The 22819-nt window shown below is 47.0% G+C and overlaps 1 protein-coding gene across 1 annotated transcript in view; it reads left to right on the top strand.

The window, feature by feature from the left end:
- The window catches only part of Arsg (arylsulfatase G), a 143625-nt gene that overhangs the window by 64632 nt on the left and 56174 nt on the right, over positions 1-22819 (top strand). The window contains exons 3-6 of the mRNA XM_004655655.2: positions 3566-3753; positions 7999-8046; positions 12025-12136; positions 17328-17465. Coding sequence (XP_004655712.2) covers positions 3566-3753; positions 7999-8046; positions 12025-12136; positions 17328-17465 — 486 coding nt within the window. The remainder of the gene's footprint in view (positions 1-3565; positions 3754-7998; positions 8047-12024; positions 12137-17327; positions 17466-22819) is intronic.

Here is a 22819-nt window from a genome sequence, read left to right as displayed (position 1 = left end):
GATTATATCCCAGTGGGATATACACTCAGAACACTGTGTGCTAATGTCATTTGAAATGAGGCTTCCCTCTGGGTGGTCTTATTAGCAATTTATTGTATGGTAGGGCTCACTTGCTTTAGCTTTGTTTCTTCTTAGGTCTGCTTGGGTTTCTTTTTGATATGTATATATATATATATATATAGTTAGTTAGTTAGTTAGTTAGTCAGTCAGTCAGTCAGTCAGTATTTTTGGAGGCTGGGTCTCACTCTAACCTAGACTGACATAGAGCTAACCCTGTAGCACAGGCTGGCCTTAAATTCACACCTTTCATTTTACCTCAGCCTCCTGAGTGCTGGGTCTAAAAGTATGCCACTCTACCTGGATTTCCTTTATGACTCAATTTTGCATTTTGCCTATATCAAACAACTATATGGTGCAAAAGTTGATCTAGAGAACAACATATCCAAAGGATTTTGTTCCATTCCTCTGTCACAGGCCACTTCTCTTACCCTAGATGGAAAAGTAGATTTTTTAAAAGAAATATTTTTATTTATTTATTTATTTGAGAGAGACAGAGAGAGAAAGAGGGAGAGAGAGAATGAGCATGCCAGGGCCTCCAGCCACTGCAAACAAACTCCAGAAACATGTGCCACCTTGTATGACTGGCTTACGTGGGTTCTGGGGAATCAAACCTGGGTCTTTAGGCTTTGTAGGCAAGTGCCTTAACCACTAAGGCATTTCTCCAGACTGAAAACAAGTTTTTATTAGCATCCAGTTAACCTTTGTATTAATTACTTTATTTATTTATTTATGAAGAGAGAGCCAGTTAGGGAGAGAGCATGGGTGTTCTAGGTCCACTAGCCACTGCAAACAAACTCCAGATGCATGTGCCATCTTGGGCATCCGGCTTTACGTGGGTACTGGAGAATCAGACCTGGATCCTTAGGCTTAGCAGGCAAGTGCCTCAAGCACTGAGCCATCTCTCCAGGCCCTAGTATCAGTTACTTTTCTCACTGTTCTGATAAAATACCCGAGCAAAGCAAATTAAGGAGGGAAGAGTTAATTTTGTCTCACTGTGGAGGGTCCGTTCACTGGTTTACCCCACGTTTTTAGTCAGGAAGCAGAGAGAGATGAGATTTGATGCTCAGTTGGCTTTCATGCAGCCTGGGACCCGAGCTCATGGGATGAGGCCACTCATATTCAGGGCGGGTCTTTTCTCATAAGTTAACCTCTGTGGACCCCTGAGAGACACACGCTGACGTTTGTCTAGTTGGTTCCAAATCCTATCCAGCTGATAGTGAAGAGCAGCCAGCACACCCTTCCAGTGTTTCCTTTTGCAAATATAAAAGTGCGTTGCCCTGTTCTGCTGGAATGCCCATCCTTGAGGTTTCCAGAGTGTTGGTGGGAGCTCCCTCTTTGAGATTCTAGGTCCCCCCCCCCCCACTGCATGGAGCCTTTTCTAACCCTTGGGTTTGTCTGCAGCCACACCATCCTGAACACGCCCCATCTCACCTAAGCCCTGAAATTTCACCAAGTCCTTTCTCTGTGTCTCAATTCTGCCACTTGTCTGGTCTCCATTCCCCCTTGCTTCTGCTCCCCGTCTGGGTTCTTTTTTGCTTGCTTGCTTGCTTGTTTTCAAGGTGGGATCTCACTGTAGCCCAGGCTGACCTGGCACTCACTCTGCAGTACCAGGTTGGCCTTGGACCTTAAACTCATGGGGTCCTCCTAGTTTTTGCCTCCCAAGTGCTGGGATTAAAGGTGTGTGCCACCATGCCTGGCTCTTTTCTTTTGAAAAGTAGTTTTTTTTAAAAAAATTAATTTATTTGCAAGCATAAAGGGAGACAGACAGACAGAAAGGGAAAGAGAGAGAGAGAGAGAGAGATTGAATATGGATACACCAGGGCCTCTTGCTGCTGCACACAAACTCCAGATGTATGTACCACTTTGTGTATGTGGCTCTTTGTGGGCCCTGGGGAATTGAACTTGGGCTTGCGGTGTTGCAAGCAAGTGCCTTTAACTGCTGAGCCATCTCCCCAGACGCCACCGTCATGTCTTCTGGTCAGGTTACACATTCCTTAAGGTGAGGCTAAGAGAATTCTTTCATATTCCTTCACAATCTCTGAAACAGGCTTGGGCAGACGGGCACATTTACGAGGTAGTTCTTGTTATTAGGGCGGTAAGGTACATGCCGTCCAGCGCCAATGAACACTGCGCTCAGTAAACACTGCGGCGTTGCTCCTTAGTGAAACTACGAGGCGAGAAGTCTGTGAGCCTCTGCTCCCAACAAATTTATCCATCAGTCAACACACAGCCTTGTTTGGTGTGTGTTTCTGTTTAAGGACACTTGTTTATATTGAATGTCAACTTTGACTCAGGAGGTACTGTGTAGATTAGGCTAGCCTCTGGCATGTCTGTGAGGGGTTGTCTTGACTAGGGTAATTAAGGTGGGAAGACCACCTTAGCTGTGGGCGGCCTCTTTCCGTGGGCGGGGGTCCTGGACAATACAAACAGGAGAGGGCTGGCTGCGCAGCACTGCTCACCGCTCTCCGCTTCCTCAAGCTGCTGCTGCCGTGCCACGCAGACACCTTGCTGTTTAGTGAATACTACTTCGGATTCTTTAACGTTGAACCCACGACCAACAGCTCTGTGATTCTTCCCTGACCAGAGTTTAGGTAACATGAACATTCTCTCTGCAAGGCAGTGCCACAGCCTTCCTGAGCTTGCGACCGCTGTGTGGCGATGAACCCTTCACTGGAGGCCGTTATACACAGTGAGGTTACCGACAAAAAGACACTTACCAACAACAAAAAAAGCAAACACCATGACACTCAATAGACAGGTCAAAGGACAGTTGCTGATCATCTGAGAGCTGAGATGGGAAGACAGAGGGTCATCATGTTTAACCTCAGCTGAAACTGTAGGGTTGGAGCAAGTCGGTAGCTGTCCACAAACAACTAATCAGGAGTTCCGAAGCACGCTGACGTGAGTAAATGACTGTCGCGTGGAATCTCTAAGTAAAGAAGGATGGCTAATGAAGCAGTTACCCTCTCTCTGCTGAGACAAGACACCAGGCCAGAGCTTCGTGTGGAAGGAAAAGCTCGTTCGGGTTTACAGTCTCGGGGGGAAGCTTCACAACGCAGAGCCGAGGCTGGGCAGCTCATCTTGTCACCCCAGGTGGAGGGTAGCAGCAAGAGTGAGCAAGCTCTGAACACCCCGTGGGCTGGACTGATAAACCCCAAGGCTCTTGCCCAGTGCCACACCTCCCCCAGCAAAGCTCTCCCTCCCAAAGGCTCCACAGCTCTCCCAAATTGCCACCAGGTGGGGACCAAGCATTCAAAACGCATGGGCCTATGGGGGACACCTTATTCAACTCTCACAGCTAAGTATGTTGGGCTAACTTGATTTTGAGTTAGTGGGGTGACCTCAGATGATTTATGTTCCCTTTCTGGATTTCATTCTTCTTGCCCAATGTGGGGTGATCTGTAAGCTCTTCCCCGGCATTGGCTTTGCAGTCACTCAGCGGGCGTCACCGTCTCTTTCAATGGCTTCCTGTGACCAGCTAGGTCCTGCTCTCCTTGCCTCACAGGTTCACGGATTTCCACGCAGCTGCCTCCACCTGCTCTCCCTCCCGAGCCTCCCTGCTTACTGGCCGGCTGGGTCTTCGAAATGGAGTCACACACAACTTTGCAGTCACCTCCGTGGGAGGCCTTCCGCTCAACGAGACCACCTTGGCAGAGGTGCTTCATCAGGCTGGCTATGTCACTGGGATGATAGGTAATGTACCCTTGGGGGTTGCTGTGCGGTCGCACGGTCTCAATGGCTGCTGGCTCTTCTGGACGTGTGTGCGTTTTTTGCTCCTCTGTGGCTAGGTGAGGAAATGCCTGCGTCTGTGGCTGGAGAGATGGCTCAGTGGTTAAAGTTTCTTGTTTGCAAAGACTTACAGCTCCCGTTCAATTCCCCAGTGCCCATGTCAAGCCCAACGCACAAAGTGGTGCACGTGTCTGGAGTTTGTTTACAGTGGCAAGAGGCCCTGGTGTGCCCATACTTACTCTCTTTCTCCCTGTCTCATGTAAATAAACAAAAATAGATATTTAAATTTTTTAATTTATTTACTAGAGAGAGAAAGACAGACAGAAAGAGCGGCAGATAGAGAGAATGGGCATGTAGTGGGCTTCCACCCACTCACTACAGACAAATTCCAGACATGTACCACTTTGTGTGTCTGGCTTATGTAGGTCCTGGGGAATAGAATCTGGGTCCTTAGGCTTCACAGCAAGTTCCTTAACCATTAAGCTATCTCTTCAGCCCAATAAAAATATTTTAAAAAGAAATGCCTGCAGCTGTAGGTAACTGGAAAGATCGGACAGTGACCTAGAATGTAGATAGAGCTAGTTTTTCCTCCCATGATAATAAGCTTTGTGGGAATTGGTTGTTTTCATTAGCCAGGCTGCTCAAAGATGCCTTTGGGAGTCAGGTGCTTTCCCTGCCTCATGGCTGCAATGCCACAGCTTCAAGACCCTTTGTTCTAACTCAGCACAAGGAAGAAGGAAAGAGGAGAGTGGGTACCAGACTCAGGTGTCCACTTTTATCAAGAAAGTGAGGCTAAGGGGATGGTTTAGAAGTTAAGGTGCTTGCCTGCAAAGTCTAAGGACCCATGTTCAGCTCTCCAGGTCCATGTAAGCCAGGCACACAAGGTGATGCAAGTGCACCAGATTGCACATGCATACAAAGTGGCACATGCCATAGTGACTGATTTGACCCTGGGCATGGTGATCCTCTGTCCTCTGAAACAAACACCACAAAACAAAAAACAAGGCAAAAAACGGAAGTTCTGGGTAAGGGGTGTGAATTGGTGGTACAGTGCCTGCCTAGCTAGTGCAGTGCCCTGAGTTACTCCCCAGCACTGCCCGTGAGCAGCCCCCCCACAGCTCACCCTCCTCCACAGCTCACCCTCCACCCCGCACTGCAAAGTTCTATTCATGGCATGAATGGGACGCGCACGCAGGCTGGGAAACCAGCGGCATACACCTTGTTGCCCAACGACTTCCTTTTTTATGTTTTTGAAACAGTCTCGCTATGTAGCACAGACTGACCTTGAACTCATGAGCCCTTTTGCAGCCTCCTGAATGCTGGAATCACAGGCTTCCTCTCCTTGTAAATATTTTTGTTTTCAGGTGCCTCTTACCCAGCACGTTTCACGTCCCAGTCGCTGGGATAAGTTCATGTGCACCGGGATCATTGTTTCTCCATAGTGTAGGAGAGACAACTGGGTCTTGGACTGTGAGGGCACCTGTTCCATGCTGCCTGGTTGGAGGCGGCGGCACATCTGGACAGGATCTGGCGCCAGCCTTCCCAGAATGCTTTGTTTCCCTGCTGGTCTCTCTTGCAGAGGCCAAGACCACCCAGCATTCCCAACAACATCCTCAGCCTGCCTGAGCTTGTTAGTTACTGCCAAAGTGCTGGCCCGGAGGGATGCCTGCCTCTGTCTCTCCACCATAGTGAAATGGAAGGGTGGGAATGCCCACAAGCAGGTGATGGTAAGTTTCCCTGTGGAGGAGGCACACGTGGCTTGAGCTCTCCTTGCTCATCTAGAGGAAGTCACTTTGCCCAAACCAAGGGCTGGCATCTCTGCGATTGGTCCCACCTCCTCCGAGTTAAAAATCGCAGCTGGGCATGGCGGCACACACCTTTAATCCCAGCACTCAGGAGGCAGAGGTAGGAGAATTGCCATGAGTTCCAGGCTACCCTGAGACTACATAGTGAATTCCAAGTCAGCTTGGGCTACAGCAAAACCCTTCCTCAAAAGACAAAACAACAACAACAACAAAAAGTCTAACATCCCTTTAAAGAAAATCATATATATATATATATATTTGCATGGAGAGAGTGTGTGGGCACAGCAGGGCCTCTAGCAGCTGCAAATAAACTTCAGACATACACATATGTGACACTTGAATTGAACCTGGGCCAGCAGGCTTTGGGAGCAAGCATCTTTCACCACTGAGCCATCTTTCCAGCCTCCTGACATCCTTTTACAGGCAGTCAAACTGGTGGGTCGGCATTCATTGTGTCAGAAGGCAAAGTCTCAGGGAGCGGGAGGAGGGACCAATTAGGTCCAACTGTTTCCAGAGTTGTGAATATGCACTTGATCCCACTGTTTTCTCCTTTCACATTTTCTATCTCTTTGACGTATTTAAATTTACATATTTATTATAATTTTATTATTAACATAATTTCATAATTCAATATAATCTTGTCCTTTTAAGCATTTTTTAAATTTTTTTGTTTATTTATTTATTTATTTGAGAGTGACAGAGAGAGAAAGAGGCAGATATATAGAGAGAATGGGCACACCAGGCCTCCAGCCACTACAAATGAACTCTGCACGCATGCACCCCCTTGTGCATCTGGCTAATGTGGGTCCTGAGGAATCGAGCCTCTAGCCAGGGTCCTTAGGCTTCACAGGTAAGTGCTTAACTGCTAAGCCATCTCTCCAGACCTTAAGCAATGTTTTTTAAACAATGTTTAATATAAGCTTTTTGTATATTGCTTAAACCCCTTCCTCCAAAAATTTCTTTTTTTGGTTGATTTTTATTTATTTATTTGAGAGCTATAGACAGACAGAAGAGAAAGAGGCAGAGAGAGAGAGAGAGAGGGAGGGAGAGGGATGGGGGGGGAGGGAGGGAGAGAAAGTGACAGTGAGAGAGAATGGGTGTGCCAGGGCCTCCAGCCACTGCAAACAAACTCCAGATGCATGCACCACCTTGTGCATCTGGCTTACGTGGGTGCTGGGGAATCAAGCCTTGAACTGGGGTCATTAGGCTTCATAGGCTAAGCCATCTCTCCAGCCTCCTCACAATTTCTTTTTGAGACAGGGTAATTACTATATAGTCTAGCCTGGTCTGATATCATTTGCATGATCCTCCTGCCTCAGCCTCCGGAGTGTACCACCACCCCTCACATCCTTCATTTGTTTGTTTAAAACTTTTTCTTTTCAGACCCATAAAAGAGAGTTGGTCACAGTGGCACATACCTATTATCCCAGCCCTTGGGTGGCTGAGGCAGAAGGATCTCAAGTTCAAAGCCACACTGGGCTACATAGTGAGACCCCTATCCCAACAAAACAAAGCAAATCAAAATCAAAATCAAAATCTTGCATTTGCAAGAAGGCAGTAATGGACCCTTAGAGACCTTCATCTAGATTCACTTACTGCTTATCTTTGCTTTGTGTATTTCCTTTAAAAGATAGTTGGGTGGTATTTTGTGAGGCTATATTAGATAGTTTACGTAGCCTTACTCTAGTGGCTGCCCATTGCTTTCTTTATACTGCTGAGTGTCACTACTGCTTAGATCTTTGAGTCACAGTCCCCTGTACCCCTTACTCTGGCCATGGGTTCCCAGGGTGTACTTCTTAGAGCAAATGAGCCTAGCAGAGGCTCTAAAGTCCTCCTCAGAGCTCTGCCCCACATTGCCCAGTCATCTGCCCCCCTCTTCCCAGATGCATGCATTTGCAGGGCAGGAGCCATGGGGGGCTGAGCTTCTCATTTGCACCCAGTAGGCGTCTAAGGCTCTGGAGCTGCTGCAGGAGGTGGCTTCTTACCCAGCCTCTGTTGCCCAGAGGGGAAGATTCTGAGGCCAGGCATTTCTAAGACTAGGTGGGTGTTTAACCTGCATCCTGGGTCTCTGGTGCCTTTGCGGAGCCCCACTATGTCACGTGGGTGCTGTGGCTGCCGGGCCCTCTTTAGACAACAGAAGCGCAGCTGGCTGGCATCGCTGGGCAGCTTGGGCTGCGTCTTCCCTTCCCCCTGTAGTCCTGAGTCATCCTCGCCTGCCTCCCTGCATATTCGCTTGAGGTCCCCGAGAGAGCAAAGCCCGCATCCAAATGACATTTGTGGCTGGTCTCTTAGCTTCGACTCACTGAAGCTACAGCGTGTGTGATCAGCTCCTCAGAGGGCTGCATGTTCCTCCAGGGATCCCTCTGAACATCATTCTCTTGTTTTTTTTTTTGTCCCCCCACAGGCAAATGGCACCTTGGGCACCATGGCTCTTATCACCCCAGTTTCCGTGGTAAGAACTCTTTTGAGATTCTAGTTCCCTGGAACACAGAAAATGGCAATCTCCATGTAAAATGATCCCATTAGCATCTGAGCAATCCTGCCCCCCCCCCCGCATCTCTCCCTCCCGCCTAGACACATTCTACCATTCTACATTTGTGCATCTTTGTTCACAAGGTTGTGTGTGTGTGTACGTTCCCTCAACCTCACCTCTGTCTTGGTGGCACCTTCCCTTATCTCCTTACTTAGTGCCTGGCTGCCCCACTGGCTGCACCCCCGCCCCCCAGAGTCTGTTTATTTTCTCCCATGTTCTAGTTCTTTGCACTCAGGGAATTTTCAGCCCTGACGTGGGTCATGTGGAAAGAAGGGAGAAAAGAAACTTCCTGATGGTTCACTGGGGCAGGACTTGGGCCAAGGACCCTAACAGAGGACTCGACTTCATGGCTCCCTGCTCCCTACCCCCGCAGCCCTTCGTACCTATAGGCCTCTCGCCTCACCCTTGGCCTGGGAGAAGTAGGCCAACCTCAGACTTGCCAAAGCCAGCTCTGCCAATGACTGCTGGGCAATGCATTCTCCGAATGTCCACTTCACCCAAGTGTGAGCACTTTTTCCAAGCGGTGGTGTGTGCCTCTGCCCTTTTCCTGGACATCTCCTTTTCCTATGGGAACGGGGGGAGGGGGGGCAGGCGGGGAGGACTCTCTCTGGGGAGGCAGTTTATCGCGAAGCTAACTTGTGTGACTCTCCCTTCTCCTTAGCCCTGCAACCCACGTCTGATTCTACCGCCACTATACAATGACAGTAAACCTGTCGCCTCTTCCTTCACTGTGATTTCGTAGACTTCTCCCCTACCCCAGTGTCTCTACCTGTCTCTGTGGCAGAGGGCTACATTATACATAACAATCTCTGTGTGTGTGTGTGTGTTCATATGTATGGGTACACGTGTATGCAGGTGCACATGTGGAGGCCAGAGGTTACTGTCAGGTGTCTTTATCTGTTGCTGTCTACTTTATTTACTGAGGCAGGGTCCTCACTTGAACCCAGAGCTTGCCTAGTAAGGTGGTCTGGCTATCCAGCCTGTCCCAAGGAATCCTCCTCTCTGTCTCCCAAGACCTGGGATCATAGGTGGCCCCCACACCTGCCAGGCACTTCCCTGGGTGCTGAAGATCCGAACTCAAGTCCTCATGCATAGGCACAGCAAGCGCTTTAATCCAGCAGGTCATTTCCCCAGTCCTGAAGAAGCTTTTCCAAGGCACAGGAGGGGCAGGTGACGAAGCTGTGCTTTTTAAACACTGAAGGTGGGGGCAGTGAAGGCCCGTCTTGTGTGCCAGATAGAAGTGACTCCTGACCCTGCTTTCCCTCCCTGGTCTTTTGTTTTCCCTTCACAAGTGAGGGGGAGGACTTAGATGCAGTGCTGACGTCCATCCGTCCATCCGTCCGTACGTCCGCAGTGCTGTTGCTGGAGCCCTGAGCAGAGGAGGGGGTCTGACGCTGGTTCCCACCCAGAGGAAGCGATGCCCTGAAGGGTCCCTGTCTGCCACGTGAGAGGAGAGAAAGCGCCTCCTTCATGTTTGCTTTCCTTGGACCCAACAGTGCCCAGGCCTGGTTGGTGGGAGGGCCTGAGGTTTCTGGATTTCGGGCTCCGTGTCCTCCTGCCATTTGTACCCTGCTCATGTGCAGTGTCCTGGTTCTCATGACCCTTGCTTCTGCCCCCTTCACACCCACCATGGACCATGCCAATCTCAGCCCTGCGTCCCTCATAGGCATCCCACACTCTCTGCTGCCCTTGCTCATTTCTCAGATCAGGGTTTCAGCAAACACACCGAGGCTGCTCCCTCACTCTGTAGTCTAAAGACAGCTGTTGTGTAGCAACCGCTGGAACCAGGCTGGTGAGAGACCCTGTCTCAAAAGAAGGTGATGGAGATATGGGTCAGTGATTATTCTACACAAGTATGAAGGCCTGACGGGCCCCGAGGCTGCCACAGTTTGATCCCTAGCACCCATGTCAACATCTGAGCATGGCCTTGTGCTTCTGTAACCCCAGTGCTATGGGAGCAGAGACTAGAGAATTACTTGGGCTCATGAAAATGACAAGCTCTGGTATCAGTGAGAGACTCTCCAGGAAGCATATGGCGCGGCAATAGAGGGGGAATCTGGAATTCTCCTGTGGCCTGTGCATGTGCACACATGGAGTACCACATCCACACATACATGTGCACACACCATGCAGTGCACACATGCACACCACATTGCACACACACAAACAGAAAGACAAACATAGCCATATAAATGTTTTCCCAGGTTGTCCTATCACCCCCCACATGTATGTATACCACACACGTGTACACACATGTGCACATATATGCACAAAGGAAAAAGGAAAAAAACCTTCGACATGAAGAACTTGGGTTTCAGCAATCACACTCTTACCTCCTCCATTCCATTCTACAACCCCAAGTCCACATCCTTTCAGCTTTGGGAGTCCTGGCCCCAATACCCAGTCTTTAAGAAGCATGTTGAAATTGCTTTCCCAGCCCCTCCCCAGTCACCCCATCTGGCAAAAGCCTTCTCCACCTTCTCTTCTTCTTTCTCCTCCTTCTTTTAATGAGGCAGGCTTTCCCAGTGTACCCCAGGCAAACTCCCAATTCTCCTATCTCAGCCTCTAGAGTGCCAGAATCAGTTATGCACCACCATTTCTCACCTACCCATTTCCTTTTTGAAAATCTTATTGGCACTGCACCCCACAATGCACCCTGATCATAATCCCCTCCACCGCCCTCCTTTGTCCCCCTTCTTCTGTCATCCCTCCATGGAACCACCCCTCTCTTCCTCCCAACTAGTCCCTCCCCTATGGTGATGTCATTGTTTCCTTTTGTCTTTATATTATGCGAGTCTTGTGGAGATAGCAGTAGCCACTGTGAGGTCATGATGCAATGAATGTGTGTCTGTAAGGCAGCATCCCGAAGCTCTCCTCTCTATCCTTTGACTCTTACGTTCTTTCCACCACCTATTCCACAATGGTCCCTGAGCCTTGGAGGGTTGTAAGAGAGATGTCTCACTTCATGCTGAACCCTCCACTGTCACTTCTTCTTGGCACCTTGATGAGTTTTGAGTTTCCCTAGTAGTCACTGCCTTCGGAGAAGAGAAGCTTCTCCAACCAAAAGTGAGAGCAGCCTTAATATATATGGGCATAAAGATAGAACAGTTAGAGGGAAATTTTGTGGGCATCACATATCCATTTAGCTAAACAAGAGTAGTAGCTTCCCTTTCAGGGCTTATGATCTCTCTAGCTATAAGTTTTCCACTAGGTTTTTGGCACCAGTAGGCACTCCCTTCTGTAGAGCAGGCCTCAGACCCAATCAGAAAACAGCTGGTTTCCCTCATAACACACATGCCACCATTGCACGAGTCAGTGTGTGTTGCCTGACTGACTAGTCATGGAGCTTGCAGAGTCCACGGCTGGTTAGGACCACTGTTGACTTTTCTCCCCCATAGATGCATAGCATTTTCCAGCTCTAAGACAGCTGGTTAACAGGGAGGGTGTTGCCAGCTCAGCTCTAGTTCAATTTCTTGGTGTCCTGCAGCCCAAGTAGGTGGTGTTACATGGCCTAATTTATATCTTTTTTCCCTTCTGATGACAAGTTTCTTGAGGTCAGAGTTTTTATCTCTTAAACTCATGGGTGTAGATTTTTACCAACTGTATCCATGATTTCACTGAGGCTGTTAGATGTCAATAATTCCCACCCCTTCCTCCCACTCTGGCTTAGCTCTCATCACAACATGAGTTTGCAAATCTAGTCTTACAGCCAGAACCTAGCAAAGTGATTTTCTTTGTGTAGTTCAAAAGGATATTAATCAAATCCTCTTTTAATTGCATACTTCAGAGCACTGCAATATTAAGCCATGGGAAATTAAATTCTTATTGTGAGTGTAAGAAGGCAAGCAATTCGAGAAACAGCTGAATGGGGTTAGTAACCAGTTGTTTCTCTTCCAGGTTTTGATTACTACTTCGGCATTCCATACAGCCATGATATGGGCTGTACTGATACCCCAGGCTATAACCACCCTCCTTGTCCAGCATGTCCACAGGGCGATGGCCCATTGAGGTAATGCTATGTGATACATTGGCTGTGGGCTCTGGGTCACGGTACCGTCCTAAGGCTGTGGTCTGTCTGGAATAAGTGGAAGATGAAGACAGCAGACAGCCGAGGAAGCAAATAAGATAGAATATATATCCATATCTATATCTATCTATTTCTAATCTCCAGGGCAAAGGTCAAGGCATTATTTGCACATTGAAGCAAAAGGGAGAGCTATAAAATATTTCTGTTGGGATTTTCCAGATTCAGTGGATTTGTTTAGTTCATGTGTGGGGAGCCTTGTGTGGACAACAGGGTTCTTGTGTGAATAACCAGCCTTCTGTCAGGGGCCTTGCTGCTGGACTACTCACCTGGCTCAGACACTGGACATAAGGAGGGGTGGGGGAAGAGGCAGGAAAGGAATAGGAAGGAGATTTGTGTGCATGAGAAAGCAAGAGAGCGAGAGAGAGAGAGAGAGAGAGAGAGAGAGAGAGAGAGAGAGAGAGATTGACATAGGGTTTCTTCGGAGTATTCTCCTCCATTACTAGAGAAGTCCGACACCGGAATGCTGTCCAGGCACTAAATGGGATGTATTAAAACATAGTGACATGGGCAAGTGCTCACAATATAATAGCCACGAGAAAGTAGGACGTTAGTCACTGTGAGGACCCTTGCTTTGAAGCCCTAGTGAAGACTGTAAAGAAATGAAATCTTAGTGAGGGCTCACTGTTTTTTTTTAAGGTTTTATTATTATTATTAACAAGATGTTTCATATGGATACATCATGTGTTGGTACCCTCTTTTCCTTTGACCCTGCTCCCATTCCGCTGGGGACCCTCCTCAGTGGGGCTATAGGTATTCCCTATGGGGGTTGTGGGTTATGCATTATGGGAGCAGTAGCCAGTTGTTGTATTTTTATTTTTATTTTTGGAGGGGGGAGGGAATGCCTCTGGGCATGATGTCTTAACCTGTGGCTCTTACAATCTTTCTGCCCTCTCTTCTGCAAAATTTTCTGAGCCGTGGTGGGTGAGTTTTAAATCTACTTCAGTGATGAACTCTTAAGAGCCTCTGGATCTCTGATTTGGTAGGTGTTGAGTGTCCTCAGGGTCTGTCTCCTTCACCCTGGCACTGATTAGCAAGCTCACCATGGAAGCAGCGTTCTTGCTCATCTGCCCAACTCCTCTGAGGGTTCAGCTGTGGCTTGGCTGAAGCGCGAGGGGTAGTTCGTCTCCTCCGATCTCACTACCTTCTGAGAACGAAGAACAGATTCTCTAATGGAGAGTGAAGTCAGCATAGTTTAAATAGCATAAGCATTATTATTTTTATTTTTAAAAGATTTATTTTTATTTATTTATTAAAGAGAGAAAGAGAGAGAGAGAGAGACAGGGAGAGAAAGAGGGTATACCAGGGCCTCTAGCCGCTGCAAATGAACTCCAGACGCATGTGCCACCATGTGCATTTATTTGGATTACATGGGACCCAGAGAATTGAACCTGGGTCCTTAGGCTTTGCAGGCATGTGCCTTAACCGCTAATCCATCTCTCCAGCCCAGGATAGGCATTATTAATTTAGGGAGGATTTGATGTATGTAACCCCTTGTATAGATAGCCAAGGACTGGTGAGAGCTGGGAGCATAACCGCTCTGGTTTTATATGTTCTCAATCATTGCATTTTCTGAATATCCAGTGAGAGCATGCAATGAAGCTATGATCAGGAAAAAAAAAAAGACAAGCTTGAATCAGGTAACACATCAGCACAGACTCATTTAGAGCCTGCACGGTGGTTATTTCTAAGGCCACAGGAGTTTAAATTGCTTGGGGACTTCGAGTCTCAGTTGGCTTATTAATAGCATAATAGTTAATATAATAATGGTTGTTTATTGAGAAGTTACATTTTGGGTACTCGCTGCCCTCACCTGTAAGCCCCAGGGCCACTTCATGAGGCAGCCATTTACTTGCTTTTGCAGATGAGGGAGTTTGCCTTGCCTAGGTCACACCGGAGCTGGTGGGAGACAGGGATCAAGATTTCAGACTGAGTCTTTCTGAGTCTGGGACTCATGCCCCCCAGGTTTGCTTCTCCACATGCAGTTGTTGGACCAGCATCATGGGCACTGCCTGGGTGGTCGTTGGAAATGTAAGCACTCTGAGCCTCCCCCAGGTCTGCAATTCAGCCAGATGCCATACGGAACCCGTGCCTGTCACAGCATGAGACATCAGCTGCAGAGTGACTTAATGCTTTCCTTTTCAGCTGTGGCCTGGTGGTCACACCTGCAAGTATGCCTGGCCAGCTCCCGGTGTGAGACATGCCATCCAGTTTCTCTCTCTCATTCTTTCTCTCCTCATCTCATTAGTCAGTATTAAAATTAAATAGAATTTAAAGGATTAGGGGCTGGAAAGATGTCTCTCAATGGTTAAGGCACTTGTTTGCAAAACCCTGTATTCCAGAACCCATGTAAAGCCAGATGCACAAAATAATGCATGTGTCTGCAGTTCATTTGTAGTGGTAAGAGACCCTGGCATGCCCATACTCACTCTCTTTCTCTCTCCCTCTCTCTCTTTTCAAATAAATAAATAATATTTTTAAAAATTGAGAAAAAGGATTAGCTTGGAGGAAAGACTCAAATTGATGAAGTTGCAACTTAATAATAAAAAGCTGAACAATTCAACACAAATATGGGATGAGCATTGCAATGCCTAACATGGAAACAACCTTTTCTTTTTCTTTTCTATGTTCTATTTATTTATTTATTGTTTACTTATGTGTGTGTTGTGCATGTGCAGTGCAGTCTCTTGCTGCTGTACATGAATGTCCTTCAAGCTTTATGTGGGTGGCTGGGGAATTGAACCTGGGCTGTCTGGCTTTATAAGCAAGTACTTTTTTAAAAATAATTTTTATTTTTATTAATTTATTTGAGGGAGAGATAGATAGATAGATAGATAGATAGATAGATAGATAGATAGAGAGAGAGAGAGAATGGGTGTGCCAGAGCCTCCAGCTGCTGCAAACAAACTCCAGGCACATGTGCCACCTTGTGCATCTGGTTTACGTGGGCCCTGGGGAATCGAGCCCAGATCCTTTGACTTTGCAGGCAAGTGCTTTAACCATTAAGCCATCTCCCCATCCCTGTAAGCCAGTACTTTTAACCACTAGGCTATCTCCCCAGCTCTAACTTTGTCTTTAAAAAAATATTTTCTTTATTTATTTGAGACAGAGAGAGACAGAATGAGATAGTATGGGTATTCCAAGGCCTCTAGTAGCTGCAAATGAACTCCAGGCACATACGCCCCTTTGTACAGGTGGCTGTATGTAGGTAGTGGGAATTGTACTGAGGCATCAGGCTTTGCAATCAAATGCCTTTAAGTGTTGAGCCATCTCTCCAGCCCTTCTTCTTCATTTTTCTTTTCTTTTAAATGTTCTCAGGTCTGGGAAAATAGCTCAGCAGTTATAGACACTTGCTTACAGACCCTTCAGGCCTGGGTTCAGTTCCCGTCACTCATGTAAGCAAGATACAAAAAATGACACAAACCTCTGGTGCTCATTTGCAGTCACAAGAGGCCCTGATACCCATTCCCCCACCTCCACACACAAGTAAATAAATAAGTTTAAAAAAAAACATGGTCTTTGACAGTTATTTATCCAGTTTGGTCTTATTTCTTGAGCTTCTATAGTGAGGTGTGTAGGCAAGTAGTGTAACAAGGAGTTATGACTTTGTTCCATGTTCTTTTCTGTACAGGGATGACAATTACCCTTATTGTCCCAGGAAGACACATGCCACATGGTGACTGAGAGGGCTCCCATAATTCCCTCTCTCTAGCTTTTCTTCCCTTCACCTAGTTTTTGGTGCTGACCAGGGCAGCCAGCTTGGATACCTACTAAATTCCAAGGACTTGAGCACTGTGCAAAGTACTACAAGTGACTCCATTGCTACATGGGTGAAAGGCAGCCTCCGAGACTGAGGGGGACTCACCCAGGATCATGATCAGAGGACTTGTGTGGCCATGTGTCAGGTCCATTGCAATCTACAGGACTCATGATAGTGGGTCCTTGATCCAGGAATTGTTATTGATCTGACCCTCATTTTTTTTTTTTCTTCATCAGTTTCTTTAAGTTTTCCAAGCATGGTTCAAAATTAAAATTGCCTTGGGCCATCTTATGTATTCTGTCCTATTATCTGATTGTCTTGCCACATGGAGTCCTGATTGCAGGCTTAGGGTCATATCCACCGTACCTGTGTATTGCACACCGTACACAGAGACTGCAACTAGGGTTGGACAGTAGACAAAGCCAGAAGTAGGGCTGCTGATGGGGCAATTCAGACCTGAGTGTGTATCTCTGCAAAATAAAAGCAATCATGTTCCTAGCTCATTGTAGCATTTACCTTCTTATTGCTGAAAAGATAAATCTGAGCAGAAGCAGTTTATGGAAGGAAACGGTTTATTTCTGGATTACAATTTCAAGGGGAAATGTATGTCATCATGGGAAAGCACGGCAGGAGCAGACAGTTGGTGTCACGTCTCCACAGCAGCAGGAAGGGAGCAGAGTGAGTCGCTAGCACTGGTAAATGGGGCTGGGCTGTAACACCCAAAGGTCTGCCCCCAGTGACACATCTCCCAAAGGCTCCACCAGCTGGGCATTAAGTACGAGTCTGAACCACAAACACAAGGCTATGAGGGCATTTAACATTCAAACCGCTGCCCTCATATGATCAGATTACTGTGCTTTACAGTGTGGCTGGCTCATCAGAGACACACATGCATCTCTTTAAGGGGAGTGGAGAAACTGTTCCATTGTGTGGTTTTTTAATTTTTTTTTTTTTATTTTCAAACAGGGATTGGAAGAAAGAGAGAGGGAGAATGGGTACACCAGGGCCTCTTGATACTGAAAATGAACTCTAGATATATGGGCCACTTTCTACAGCTAGCTTTATGTGGTTCCTGTGAAATTGAACTCAGACCATCAGGTTTTGCAAGAAAGTGCTCTTAACCACTAAGCAATCTCTCCAGTCCCTTCTTTTTTTAATTATTTAGTTATTTTCAAGCACATGGGCAAGAGAGAATACCCTGGTTTTACTCTTGAGGAAATGACTGGCTAAATCCTTTGCATCCAGCTATTAAGTGTTTTGTATTTATGTGTGTTGCTGCATTAAGGCTTTTTATTCTACCCTGTAACTACTCAGGACATGAAAATGAATGTTTCCCTATCTGTGGTTTCCACTCAGGAACCCTGAGAAGGACTGTTACACAGATGTGGCTCTTCCTCTCTATGAAAACCTCAACATTGTGGAACAGCCTGTGAACCTGAGTGGCCTTGCAGGGAGGTATGCTGCAAAGGCATCCGAGTTCATTGAGCAGGCAAGGTAAGATTCCCCGTGCTCTGCTTCCATCCCCACTTCCACACATACCTTGCTCCCCAGCCTCAGCCTTCTTGAGGGTACAGCCAAGTTTTGTGGTTTAACAAAGAAGTATTCACTCGTGCCTTTAGGTTGTACAACTGGAAAACAGTTCCCCTGTAATCTCCAACCCTGAGTTAGAAGTTCCTTAGGAGTGTTCCCAGCATTTCTGTGGGCTTCAGCCTGTCCTGCTTTGATTAGCCTCATGGCCATACTCAGTCTGTCCTCTCCTTCTGGAGTGTAAGTTCCTTGAGGTTAAGGCTACCTGCTGTATTTGGGGTACGCAAGGCATTTGTAGAATTTATTAGTTGGCAGGATACATTAGTATCATATTGCTGCTGTGGCAAATGACCATCAACTTGGTGGCTAAAAAGACAGTAATTTATTTTCCATGTCACTCTACTCTATACTTCTATCGGTACCTTTCCTTTTCCACATCTGTAGTTAAATCTCTCCGTCTCCCTCTATTTGTTTATTTATGTATCTATTTATTTAATTTATTTGAAGGAGGACCTCATTCTAGCCCAGTCTGACTTGAAACTCACTATGTAGCCCAGGCTGGCCTTGAACTCACAGCGATCCTCCTACTTCAGTTTCTTGAGTATAGGGATTATCAGTGTGAGTCACTGTGCTCACCTCTGTCTTCCTCTTTTATATATTTTTATTTTTATTTATTTATTGGAGAGCAGAAGAGGGAGAGAGAGAGAGGGCCTCCAGCCACTGTAAACAAACTCCAGATGTATGTGCCACCTTGTGCGTCTGGCTTATGTGGGTCATTGGGAATCCCACTTTGATCCTTTGGCTTTGCAGGCAAGTGCCTTAACCACTAAGCAATCTCTCCAGCCCTGTCTTCCTCTTTTAAGGACACTGATGATTGAGAGTCAACCAGGATTAGATTACCCAAGGTCATATCCTTATCTCACTACTCTTAATACAATTATACCTGTAAAGTTCCCTTTCCCATGTAAGGTAAAGTTCTCAGATTCCAAGGATTAAAGATAGGTTTTGTTTGGGGTCACTATTCAGTCTTTTATATAGGGTGACTAGTTGTAGCCTATACAGGCCCCACACATGGGAGAAGAGAGAAGTGTGCTGAGTGTGGGGCATTAGGGAGTGGTAGCATCTATGGTGAACTTTTTAAAAATTAATTTATTTTTTATTAATAACTTCCATGATTGTAAACAATATCCCATGGTAATGCCCTCCCTCCCACTTTCCCCTTTGAATTTCCATTTGCCATTATGTCCCCTCCCCCTCTCAATCAGTCTCTCTTTTATTTTGATGTCATGGTCTTTTCCTCCTATTATGATGGTCTTATGCAGGTAGTGTCAGGCACTGTGAGGTCATGGATATCCAGTCTATTTTGTGTCTGGGGGAGCACATTGTAAGGAGTCCTACCCTTCCTTTGGCTCTTAAATTCTTTCTGCTACCTCTTCCACAATGGACCCTGAGCCTTGGAAGGTGTGGTAGAGATATTATGGTGCTGAGCACTCCTCTGTCACTTCTTCCCAGCACCATGATGCCTTCTGAGTCATCCCAAGGTCACTGCCATCAAAAAGAGAAGGTTCTCTACCAAATGTGAGAGTAGCATTAACATTTGGGTATGAATATTAAGAGAAGGGCTTACTGGGCAGTTTGGTGAGCATAGTGTATACATTTATCCAGACACCAGCAGACGTTACACCCCTGGGGCTCATGACTACCCCTGTTGTAGGTTTTCAGTATCAGGGATGTATTTCCTCCCATGGAGTGGGTCTCCAGTCCAATTAGAGGGCAGTTGGTTTCCACCATGAGAGATGTGCTACTATTGCACCTGTTGGCTCATTTGGCCTTGCTAGCCAATTATAAGGCTTGCAGTGTCCACTGTTGAGTATCTTCACTGGTGATGTCTCTTTCTCCCATTGAACTACATGTAGAATGGCTTCTTCCAGCTTTCTGTCAGCTGGTCTACATGGAGGAGGTTATCAGCTCAGTTCCAGCAGAATTTCTCAGTGGCCTTGCAGCCTAAGTATGTGGAGTCTTCAGCAATAGGGTCTTACCACCTATTGCTGGTGGGACACCAAAGGCCTCAGCAATGGCCTATAATGCTTTGGGGCCAACAACTCACTAGAAGGTATCTTTTAAGGGCATGTTTCATCTAAAGGGGACATCTGCTACCTAGCTTCAGCTAACTTGGAATGTGACTATGGAATGTCAGGTCTTTTCAATTTCCAAGACAGTTAGGATACCTGGCTCTTACATGAAATCTTCTATTTTTTTTTTTCTCCCTTCCTCCGTGGTTTATATTTATTTTTTTAAGGTCAAATAACTTATTTGTTACTTTTTTTTTTTTTTTTTTGGTTTTTCGAGATAGGGTCTCACTCTGGCCCAGACTGACCTGGAATTCACTATGGAGTCTCAGGGTGGCCTTGAACTCATGGCGATCCTTCTACTTCTGCCTCCCAAGTGCTGGGATTAAAGGCGTGCGCCACCACGCCCGGCTTGTTACTCTTTAAAATTCTTATTTTTTTTTGAGGTAGAGTATCTATCACTCTATCCCAAACTGACCTTTATTTATTTGAGAGAGAGAATGGGTATACCAGGCCTCCTGTCATTGTGAATAAACTCCAGACACATGGTGCCTCTGACTTTACATGGGTACTGGGAATTGAACTGGGTTCATCAGTCTTTATTAGCAAGTGCCATTAACCACTGAACAATTTCTCCAGCCCCCTCTCTGGTTTTTAAATATTAGAAACAAGAAATTTAAATTAACAAAAAGCAAGCAACAAGACCCATGCCATGGCGTGTCTCTAACAGACCCTGCATGCATGAGGGCTACTGGCTGGTGACCTCTGTCTTGTCAGAGCAAAGAGTGATCTGATGTGAGCCCATCTCATCTTTTTCCCACGATCGTAATCTCCAGGTGCTGCGTTGGTTGGTGGTATAGTGGTGAACACAGTTGCCTTCTAAGATTGTAAATCTCCAGAGCAATGCAATAGTTTCTGTTCAGTTCACAGCTTTCACTGAATGAGTGAGAAAAGCTGCATTGCACAGCAGGTTGCTCAGGCAGAATGAAAGATGCAGCCACCTGTAGCTGACTGACCAGACTGACTCCGTGATTCCCCTTCCCTGGCTCAACCTTTCTAGAGAGGTCAGCCGGGAAGGCAGAAGCAACAACAGGGGGAGATCCAGTCCTTGTGATGTGCTCTTCATGACACAACCACTTACTTGAGGTCCCGAGGCTGTTAGAGGTGGCGGTAGAATGGTCCATCTCACCTCTTCTGAGAAACACTGGTGATGATTTTTCTCAGATTGCTGATACAAGTGGAGCAGAGCTCCTCCGATCTGAAGGGTTGAACATCTCCCAGCTCCCCATAGCTTTGAGACAGTTCAAGGCTTCTGCGACCCTGGGTAGGTAGGTGCTTCATAGTTGGTGGGAATAGTCCACCACTGTTTTGCAGTGCCTCAAGCAACACGGCCTTCTGGATGTGAGGAGCAGCAGCTGTCTAAGGACCGTGTAATGAGCCTGCTCTGATGTAGGCGTGTGGCCTGGACATCCGTCAGTTAATGAATCGGTTATGAAACAAATCAGGGGCTGGGAAGTTGGCTCAGTGGGTAAGAAGCGCTTGTTATTACAGGATGGGGACCCAAGTTTAATCCCAAGCATCCGTGTACAGAAGAAGCACTGTGAGGTCCGGCATGCCTGTGGCCCCAGTGCTGAGAGGCTGCGGCAGGAGGTCTGCTAGGACCCCCGGCCAGCCAGTGTGACTGAACAAGGGTGCAAGCTCCAAATTCAGCGAGAGACCCTGTCTCAAGGAAATAAGGTGAAAGAGCAACAGAGGACTCCTGACATCCCCTGGTGGCCTCTGCATGTGTGTGCACAGGGCATGCACACGGGCACACACACATGCATACACCACACACACGTGCCGCACATGCATACCACTTAATTTGTTTAAATTAAATTAGCAATAATAATCTAGTTAAATTCAAAAGAGACTTATCAGTCTGGAAAGATGGCGCAGTGGTAAAGACGCTCTCTTGCCGTGCCTGGCGGTCTGGTCCAGTCCCCCAGTACCCACGTAAAGCCAGATGCACAAAGTGGTGCAAGTGTCTGGAGTTTCTTTGCAGTGGCTGGAGGATCTGACACACCCATTCTCTCTTCTTCTATTTCTGTCTGCTCTCTCTCTCTCAAATAAAAAAGTAGAATACTTTTTAAAAGTTTTAAAAAAGAGACTAATCAACTAATGTTCTCCTTATCAAACAGAAAAGACAGGAAGCTTACTAATGTACTCACTAGTTAAGTGGAAACTCACAAGTCCTATTGGCTTTTCATGTTGCAAAAGATCATCTTGATATGTGTAGATTTCTTTAGGATTTGGCCTGCCGATTCTTTCATTATTTCTGAATTCCAGCAGCAGTAGCCCCTATACCTGTGCTCCTTCCTTCTCCATGACACCCCATCTCCACTTTACGTCCCTCCCTCACTGGGACCTGTCAAAACTACCAGGCATCCCAGGAGCACACCTTCCTCCCCCTCCTTAGCAGGAAAGGCCAGTGCTCATCTGGATCTTTGCAAGCCAGCGCCGTCAGCCACGGAGCCGTCTCCCCAGCCCTCTTGGATGCTTGGTTGAGGGTCAGACCTGTGGTGCTCTGGGGCTTCTGAAGCGGCAGGTGGGGGTCTGAGGAAAGAAGGCAGAGGGCGGACAGTGCACGCTGTGGGTTGCCAGAGCCAGCCTGGGCTCCTTAGCTGCTCCGGGACAGAGCATCTACTGGGAGTACGGATGGTGGTGATTCAGGGTATTTGAAATCAGAGTCATCTGGGAAGTGTGGTGTGTTGTTAAAATTTCAGGAACATGTTTGTGTTCCCCCCAGTTCATGTGCTGGAACCCTGACCCCTAGTGGGATGATATCAGGAGGTGGGGCCTTTGGGAGGTGATTAGATTTAGAGGAGCTCATGAGCATAGAACCCCTGTGATGGGATTAGCGCTCTTACCAGGAAAGGGTGACAACCAGAGCTCTTTCTCCTGTGAGGATGGAGGGAGAAAGACAGCTTCCACGACGCAAGCACGCAGCACTCACACAATGGGCTGTGCAGACTTCAGAGCTGTGGGAAATTCAGGTATACTTGTTATAGCAACTTGAGCTGACTAACACGTTTATCACTCAGAAGTAGGTCTTAGAGATGCACAGAGGAAAACCAAGCCTCAGCCTTCATGGGCAGCAGCCCCAGCCCTGCAGAGCTCTTTCTTTACTTAATTTGTCCTCCTTGTTGCCCTTCCCCCACTGTCTAAGCCTTCCCACTGGTGATGTTCTCTTGATATGGAAACTTTGGGGTT

Source organism: Jaculus jaculus, chromosome 9 (genome assembly GCF_020740685.1).
Source record: "Jaculus jaculus isolate mJacJac1 chromosome 9, mJacJac1.mat.Y.cur, whole genome shotgun sequence".
NCBI classification, from domain to species: Eukaryota; Metazoa; Chordata; class Mammalia; order Rodentia; family Dipodidae; genus Jaculus; species Jaculus jaculus.
This window is presented reverse-complemented; position numbering and strand designations above follow the sequence as displayed.